Source organism: Haemorhous mexicanus, chromosome 14 (genome assembly GCF_027477595.1).
Source record: "Haemorhous mexicanus isolate bHaeMex1 chromosome 14, bHaeMex1.pri, whole genome shotgun sequence".
NCBI classification, from domain to species: Eukaryota; Metazoa; Chordata; class Aves; order Passeriformes; family Fringillidae; genus Haemorhous; species Haemorhous mexicanus.
Window position 1 is genome coordinate 5,355,636 of NC_082354.1, and position 8,897 is coordinate 5,364,532.

At 42.9% G+C, this 8,897-nt stretch overlaps 1 protein-coding gene across 2 annotated transcripts; it reads right to left on the reverse strand.

The window, feature by feature from the left end:
• Nucleotides 1-511: 511 nt before the first annotated feature.
• On the reverse strand, nt 512-8,780 carry GCNA (germ cell nuclear acidic peptidase). 2 transcript variants are annotated; one of them, XM_059859367.1, is made up of 10 exons: nt 8,578-8,780; nt 7,675-7,718; nt 7,151-7,202; nt 6,697-6,770; nt 6,109-6,546; nt 5,544-5,781; nt 4,328-4,472; nt 3,385-3,523; nt 2,332-2,536; nt 512-1,425 (listed from the first exon to the last, which is right to left on the reverse strand). In XM_059859367.1, exons 1-10 carry the CDS (start codon nt 8,763-8,765, stop codon nt 1,173-1,175), a joined length of 1,776 nt encoding a protein of 591 aa, XP_059715350.1. In that variant the 5' UTR covers nt 8,766-8,780; the 3' UTR covers nt 512-1,172. The 2 variants fall into 2 exon arrangements, with proteins under 2 accessions (XP_059715350.1, XP_059715349.1); XM_059859366.1 differs by having other exon boundaries at nt 7,675-7,721.
• Between the last annotated feature and the right edge of the window lie 117 nt (nt 8,781-8,897).

The following is an 8,897-nucleotide window of genomic DNA, read 5'->3' on the forward strand; positions in this document are numbered from 1 at the left end:
GCCAGTGTCAGTCAGTATTGATTAGCAGCTGTAAAGTGCTGCAAGATGTGGAAGCCCCATAACCCCACTGCGTTGTCAGACTGGACTTTTCAATCTTTCTACATTTTACTGACAAATCCCCTAAGAGTAGAACTTCCTTTAAGTATATTGCTCACTACTGTTTTCTTTTTCCTTAGAAGTGCTGTGAATAGTAATTAATCACTTTTTGAACAGTCAGTCGTCTTGTGCTGTTGTTTTTGCTGTTGGTTTCTAGTTCCAATGCTCCTTACCTTCATCGATGCTGGATATAGGAGGGTGGTTCCTCAGTGCCCCCAGGCTTCATGAGGGCTCCTGGGAGATGAGCCAGCAGCCCTGGGCCTCCTGGAATGGGTATCCTTGGATTGTAATCCCAGTGACCAAGGATGTTAATGACTGTGATCCACAGTCAGGAGAGCTGGGCTGGTACCAAGGTTCTGTATTCTTACACAGCCATGATTAAATTGAAACAAAGTAGCCTCATTTATTTCAAGAGTCTGTATTAAACTGGCATTTATTGCTTATCAAAATTATTCATCCCCTGAGCAATTTGCTTACAGAAGACACAATCACTATAACACACATTGTTGCATTTTATACAAAAGACTTAAGCCATGATAAGCCCTACTCATCCTTGGGGAAAGTGTTTGAATCTGCTCTCCCCACCCTGACCTTCTGCATCTATTTTAGTTTCTATGAAATCTCAATAATAGAGGTACACTACTGATTGAAGGTTAAAGGGCTTGGGAGAAATTCACATATTCTGTTAATGGATGTAAGGCACCATCTATCTACCACTTAATTTTAACAAAACCAGCCAAGGATCTCGCAGGAAAGTCTACATGGGAGAATATATGAAGCCATGTTGAAGCCCAACTCAGGTCTGCCCCTTTTCCTGCCTTGGAGTCATTCAGAGTCAGAGGGCTTAGGCTGGTGGGCCTGGACTTTCTTGCCTCTGGCAATCCCAGACAGATGCACACAGAGCAGTTCTTCAGCACACACATAGAGTCTACAGCATATCAGCTGCCCAGATGAAACAGTAAATCCCTTACTCACTGGAGTCACTGAAGACATGCTATGTGTAAGTGCTGCTCAGAACTTTTACTACTCTCTATACAAAATTTAAGTAGCACCAAGAAAGGAGGTATATTGAGATATTAGAAGGAATCTTCCAGCTTGGTTTTCACAGCAAAATCAGCACTGAGTTTCTTCATGACCTCTGCATGACTCAGCCCATGCTGCTCCCTCTTAGCAAGTGCATAGTTTTCCTTGACATACTTAGCAAAGGGTGTGAGCTGTGTCCTGGCAGGGGTGCCCCCCCTGGCCGGGGGCTGCCTGAGGGCCAGCTGCCCCCCGCAGAAGGCGCAGACGAACCGTGCCGTGTCCAGGGAGCGCGAGTGCCGCCCGATCCTGAAAGGCAAGAACCAGCACTTGCATTCCACAGGCCTGTGGGAAAGGGCCCCTTGCTCTGCTGCTCAGGTCACATGTCTGAGGCAGTATTTTAGAAAGGGAACAGTACATAACACAGTGGTACAATCAAATCTGTGTTACACTTCTCTACCCTGGAACTTTTTCCACTGCTTTTTCAGCGTGGTTCCTTCCTCTGTCTCTCCTACTCTCAGCCTACCAGTATGAAGTGCTACAAATTTCCAACAACCTTCACAGCCCATGTATCAACTGCCTCTTGGAGTTTCTCATCTAAGACATCACTAAAAAAAAATTCTTCTCAATGCTCTGTTGCATCTAAGCAACTACTGCATTGCATAGTCCTAATAAACACCTCAGGGTATGTGAGGTTTTTCCTTCCAGTACTTCTGGGAGTCATACATACAATCCTGAGGTAAAAAAAAGCCACAAATGGTGTCATTATTACAGGTTGTGTCCTAGTGTCAATCCTTCCCATCACAGTGCAGCTCCCATCTGTGAGGTTGCAGTAATAATTTAAAATCATCAGGACTTTAAGGTGGAAGCTTCCTCTGCTAGTTTAATCTAGTATCTAATCACTGTCAAATATTCTGTGCCCAATATTTATGGGGATTTTTTCCTTCAAAGCTTAGGTATGTATCTCTTACTGCTTCCCAAAGACTTCCCCTCATCACCACTGGTCCTCAGATGACCTTTCTGCCTGTCCTGACCTCTGAACTAGAATTGAAACTATCTTGGAAACAAATGTGGAATCCCAGACTGAGGTTCTGTGGGCTCTGGAAAACACCAGAATATCCAAACTGCTTTACTATTCCAGAGAACCCTGATTTCTAGACACAGGAGAGTGCCAAGCTAATAGGCAGTCATATTCAAGATGAAAACATTACTTACGTAGCTTTGCAGCGACCACACTCATAGGTGAATTTGTAATTGATCTCATAGCTGTGGCACCGTGTCACCACTGGCAGCTCTGGATGAATCACAGCTGCTTTGTTGGCATAGAACCTCCAGAAGCGCCCGTGCCCGTCCCGCACGCCGCTGATGAGCCAGGTGGCTGCGTGGCAAACCTCGTGGATCAGCGTGTCCCGGAGGCGATCTTGAGGAAAGCAAAGACAGGTGTGGGGAAGAACAAGCTCACCTTTGGTCACTGCTTCAGGCCTCTGATACTCACTCTGTATCAAGATGCAAGTATTGTTTTGAAGGTTAAAATTACTGATGTCTCGAGAAGATAAAATGTTCCAAACCAAGGTTTTACTTAGTGTATTTCCAGTTTTTGATCAGCCCCAATTCTGCATTCTAGTTACTCCCCCCAACACCTCATCTGTTTGGGGTTTTTTGTTTGGTTGGTAAAGCTGCACCACTCCTGCAAGCGTTTAAGGCCAGGATGGGCAGGGCTTGAAGAAACCTAGTTCTAATGGAAGGTGTCCCTGCCCACAGCAGGGAGTTGGTACAGGATGGTTTTTAAGATCCCTTTCAATCCAAACCTTTTTATGATTCATTTTCCCATACTGGGAGGGGATGTGGGAGAAGTAACACTCACAGTACCACATAACAGAACTTACTTTAGCACTGACCTGTCTTTATTCTAGCTTTAAACACTACCAACAAGGTGTCTTGCTGTGATGGAAGAAGTCAGATTTTAGACTGCCATTTTAACACAGAATTAGTCTAACACCTAGCCTGTAGGTCTTCAAATCATTAAGAAATATAAACAATAGTGCAGTTAGTGTGTCTACATCTCTGTTCTCACATTTTGTACATTTGCCCAGCCTCTCAGAAGGGCTGTGGAATGTGGATAAATTCATACATGTATTTATTAATTTACACAAGGTAATACAAAATTTCGAAGCAGGCTCCAGTTCCAAATCTCTTAATCAGATTTATGTTTTTATCTTTGAAACTTGCTTCCTCAAAGAAGAATCAACACACCCTTTCTTGACCTACCTGCAGAGTCACAGACTTTCTCAGAGAGTTCAATGCGAGCGTAACGCTTCCCTTCAGGGCCTCCCCTCTGTCCCGTTACACAGTACCCCGCTGTTTTCCTCATTTTCTTATTCCAGATTATCACCATGTCCTCTGGTAACTGAAAAACAAAACAGTGCATGTAGTCTGCCCTCTCCTATCTGTTCTCTTACCTTCTGGCTCTCTGGCTTCCCCTTGTATTTTGTACAAAGCCAGTCCAGGATGTCTCTGTTGGTGCCCTTAACACTTAAGATGCCAATCCCCTCCATGGCCTCTTAGTCCCAACACCAGTTTTTCTGTAACCAACAATAGGAGTTTCACAGTGCAGGGTGAGACAGGAGTCCTTAGTTCTTCTATTCTACCTCCAAGTACAGGGCTGAAGCAGTGGGCAGTAAGATACTCTGCTTAAGGAATAGGGAGTCTGTTCAGCTGTTTTACGTGAAACCAGAACCTCAGCCTGTCAGCTCAACACTTTCCTTCCTGGGAGAAATCCCATTGGAATTACTGAGGGCAGTGCCCTTCTTTCAAAGACATTTTTCACCAGAGGAGGGTCCCCAGTATCCCAGAAACTAAACCTTAAATTTGAAACACAACTTGTAGTTTTATGCTCACCCTAAACTGTTATTTGAAGGATCACCTTTTCAATCTGTTCCAGAAAGGCAGATATGAACATCCAATAGGAAGGAACACAGATTATGTGCAGCATTTCCATTACAGCTGGGAAAGCAAAGCCAAGCTGAAAACTGCTGCATCACAGTGGTGACAAACCCCTTCTGAAGAAATTGCCTGGACTAATTCAAACATAACCCACTGCTATAAAGCTTAATTCTACAATCTGAAGAGGATAAAGAGCAATCACATCAAAAAGTGAGGAGCAACATAGTAACCAGAATTTTAGAATGGTAGTTCTTGTTTTGAAACAAACCTTCTGCTCAAAGATAGTACTATTAAACAGCCTGTAGAGCTTCTGGGCCAGCTCCTCTTTATTTTTCTTGAAATACTTCACATAGTGGGAGGCTGGATTTGAAAGATCTTGCAAGAAACAATCAGGCACTGAACATACCCTGAACCTGCAAGAAAAGCCATTAAGCAGTTTGCTGAAGTACAGAGACATGGAAAAACACAGGGAAAAATAATGGCCACTTGAAAGCCAATAAAGATCTCAGGGATGCTTCAAGTGGCATAAACCTCTCCTGACTCTTTCTACCAGCTTGCCCTCATGAGGCCACGGCTGTCCTCTTACCCCTCTGAGGGCATGAAGGGGCAGAGCTGTGGCAACATCTCGCAGTTACTTCATTAATTCACAAAATTAGATTATGAGGACTCCTAAGTAGCAAAAGAGACTCAGACTTTGTGACACAGCAAACCACAACTATACCAAAATTTAATCAATATATGAACAGCCCTAACATGACCATCACAACAAAGGTGTGTTTTCAGAAACAGACAAAGATAGTCCAGGAATGCTCAGGAATTATTTCAGGGGAAGCAGATATTCCACCAGGATTACTAACTCCAATGCTGCAGAATTGTGACCTTTTAAAGTCTCATCTTTAAAGATATTATTTAAATGTTTGGAATTGAATACACCACTATAAAATGATTCAAGGAACCAGCACATGGCTAGGAGGCATAATAAGGGCAGCTATTAGAAATGAAAAATGCATTCTTTTGAAAGCCTAAGCTGCATCCATACATAGAAAAATAAACATGAATTCTCCAAGTTATAAGGATACAGATTAAAAAAAAAATCAATATACTCTTGTTTAAAAGGTATGAATTACTAATAGAATCAGTTTTGGTATCTTTTCAGATATAAGCAGCTGGATATATACAATCTGCTGAGCCACCACATGCTGTACAAGACAAGGAATTGCAAAAGTGATAACATTTAAAAACAAGATTTGGCATTTGTCAGATTTATTTGTCATCAGTTCCCCTAGGCAGAGATCAGTTTATATTCTCCCTTTCACACCAGAGATTGAAAACTCTGTTTTCCAGCTATTCAACCATTAACAAATGCTGAATTAGTAGAAGTTTCTAGGTAGCAGAGGAATCACATTATCCTATGCAAAATGCTTAGCATCTCTTTGTCCATCTATAATTGTCCTAGAACACAGGAACAATGGAGAAACACTCACCTTTTCTCTGTCTTTGCTGACTGTGAGCAACTGACAGATTCATTCTCAGAAATTCTTGCAGGAGTCGTTACCATGGAAGGTGTTTCTTGAAGTGAAATGGATTTTGGCTTTGGTGTCTTTGGCTTTGGAGTCGTTACCATGGAAGGTGTTTCTTGAAGTGAAATGGATTTTGGCTTTGGTGTCTTGCCTCCCTCCCCTTTCACAGGCTGTGCATTTTTGCAGGGTGGCTTGACGTTTTCTAGTTCAACAGGAAGAGCCATAGGATTACACAGCATACATTAAAAAAAGAAATCACAGGGTCAATATAAACCACCAAAAGGATGCACCAGCTTTGCTTTCAGAAAAATTTTAAAAACGAAAAGTACCTACAATGATAAAAACAAGCAATAGTGAAAAATTTACATCTTGATAGCACAAGATGACTTTTCTGAATGCTCAGAGGAGTAATTTTTGATTGCACCAAAATCCTTTTCAAGGTGCTGGGCTGCACCTCAGAGGCTGATGCCCCACAAATGGAAAGAGCCAGGCAATTAGAACCACTGCAAGTTGGCTCAGGACTGCTCACCTGTCGTGCTTGGCTGGAAGACAGTTTTACTTGTGCTTAAGACTGGTTTGCGGGGCAGACTTCGCTTCTTTATCCGTTCCATTAAAGATCCAAAACTCTCATCTGAGCTATCTGATTCCACCCCTGCACTACGTCCTAGGGCCACAGTTGGCAATTTATTTTCTGTATCTTCACAGCTTCTTTCTTTCCTTCTAACAAGCAAATCTGGACTGCCTTTGAAAACTGACTCGTTCTGATTTTGTGGAGGTGAAAGATTTATGCACTTCTGACTCTCCCTCAAGTCTTTCACTCCTTTTTTTTGGTGGTTATGCCATGGACTGTCTACAAAGACAGAATCTTCAGTGTCACTTGAAGTGTCTGGATACTGCAATTCTTGGCAGCAAGTGTTTCTCTTTCCAGGAGTCATCAGCTTTTTCGGGGTCTGAAGATCTTTCCGTGCTGCAATTCAAAAGAAAGAGCTTGAAGTTTTGGGGGCTGCATTTAGGAGACCTGCCTTTGTCTTAGCACAGAAGAAATCTCTTGAAAGACAGGAAAACACAAAGAACAGTAAAGCATCTTAGCATTTTTTTATTATAGATGATTGCTTACCACTCTTGGTTGTACTCTTTTTCACCTTCAAGTCCAAGAAGAAATCATCTGAGTCATCAATGAAGTCTTTCAAACTGTAAAGAAAAAAAAAAGGCAAATTGTGTGGAATAAAGGTAGGAGTAAGCAGAAAAATAGAGCAGTAAGTGTGCCTTACTAAAACAGCAATCCAAAAAAAGCCACCCAATATAACATTATCAGCTGCTCACAGCAAACGTCACCAAATGCATCCATGAATAGGAATGGCAAGAACACGTGCACCTCCAAATATCCCCTTTTACATTTACCCTGAACATGACTGAAGATTTAACAGGTCTGCCTGCACTCTCTCCCAGACCGGCCTATGAATCAATACAACTTTAGATTGTTTTCCTCTATTCTGATTAAATATGTAAAATGTAAATATTATACAGAACACTAAGATGTGAACACCGAAAATTCACCGAAAGGCACCCACCTTGTATCTGCCTTTTTAGGAACAGACTTGGGAGTTTTCAGTCTAGCTAAAACTGAAACAAAAGAAGATTATTAAGAACAAGGTTTTGTGTCTCTTGTTAAGCATTTTTAAAAGTTTGCAACTAGTAAAAATTTGGTCTAAAGTATTTTCAAAAACCAAACATAATTGTATTTACATATAATTCCAACCCTCAATTCCTCAAAGCTGAGGAATTGCAGCCTTCTAGTCTCTGGAGACAGCAGCCTTCTAGTCTCCGGAGACTAAAAAGGAAGTAAGTGAGCGACAGGGAACAGACAAAACTGAGGCAATAAGAAAAATATAATGCAAGGCAAAAAGAGTGAAACTTGAGGCAATTCAAGAACACTCCCTGTGGCACTGACACCAGGACTGCACTGCAAGGAGAGAATTACTGTGCAGCACAAGCAATGAAAGAAAGTAACATGTGAAAATGCTTCACTGTAATTAGACAGAAATGTGTCCTTTTCATACTCCTTCATAACACAAACTAACGTGTCGTTACTTACACATTTCAAATTCATCATCGCTGCTGGAAGACAAGTACAGGGCACTGCTGCAAAAATGAAATGCAGAACTTTAGGCCACAGCAGGATCTGCATCTCCACTGGTGTGAAACACCCGTGGAGAACCAAATATACATTGGGAAAAATATTGAAAGTACCAAACAAGATTAATTATTTAACTCTTTATAGAAAGCTCATTTCTTGTCTTACACGTGGTCTATGAGCTGTCAGAGCAGCGTGTTATAGTGAGCCTGAAACCCCAACCCAGGCACTGATGAGTAAGAAGCTGCTTTTGCATACAGTGCACTTTAATAGAGCTGCCATGAACATTTAGCAAATCGCAGCAGCTGTCATACAGCTATTTCAAGAGGCAGAATGGAGGCATTACCACCTGGACTGCTATGCCCATGCAAATGTAGAGCCCACAACATCCTTACCAAGTCATTTATTTCGTTTTAAGAGATAATGAATCAAACATTAACAACTTCAAAAATACGCAGTGCAGCTGCTTAAAAAACCAGGGAGACAGCTTTTTTAAGACAGACATTACTTAAACCTTAAAGATTGCAAATCTGAAACACACTAATACCTACCAATCACCACAAAACAAACGAGGGCGTAATCTAGAATTATAAATCAATATATATAATACATACTACATGCAACGTAGTATGTCGTATTTATATATACACAGGCGCATTATATGCACATATATATATACACATACATGTACGTATATGTATATATGTACATTTGAATATATATGTACGTATAGATAGATATATGTGTGTGTATGCATGTATAAATTAAATAGCCATACATTTAAGAACTCTCTATGTTAATAATTTAATAAAAATACGTCAGGACACACGGGCTGAGGCGCTGTCTCCCCCGGTGCCCCCTCACCTGCCGCTCCGCCAGCCCTGGCTCCCCGCGGCGCCTCTCTCGGGGCTCCTCTGGCTCGTGGCCGATGCCCCGCTCGCAGCCCGCCGTGTCCCGGCCCCGCTGCCCGCGCGGTCCGGCCATTCCCGGGGCCGGGGCCCCGGGGTCGGCTCGGGCTCGGGGCCAGGCCCGGGCCCTGCCGCTCCCGCCATGGCGCTCGAACGGCCCGCGCGCTTCCGGGGCACCGCGCATGCGCACACGCACTGCGCCAGCAGCCCGCCCGCCCCGCGGCACCGGCAGCGCGCATGCGCACAAGGACTGCGCCAGCAGCCCGCCCGCCCCGC

Excerpts from the sequence above, each read along its gene's own strand:
- GCNA (XM_059859366.1), bottom strand. The coding sequence starts at position 8,765 with ATGGCGGGAGCGGCAGGGCCCGGGCCTGGCCCCGAGCCCGAGCCGACC. Across the intron at positions 6,547-6,696 it reads AAAGAGTACAACCAAGAGTG|CACGGAAAGATCTTCAGACC; the intron begins GTAAGCAATCAT and ends TTTGAATTGCAG. Across the intron at positions 3,524-4,327 it reads GTACTATCTTTGAGCAGAAG|TTACCAGAGGACATGGTGAT; the intron begins GTTTGTTTCAAA and ends TTTGTTTTTCAG.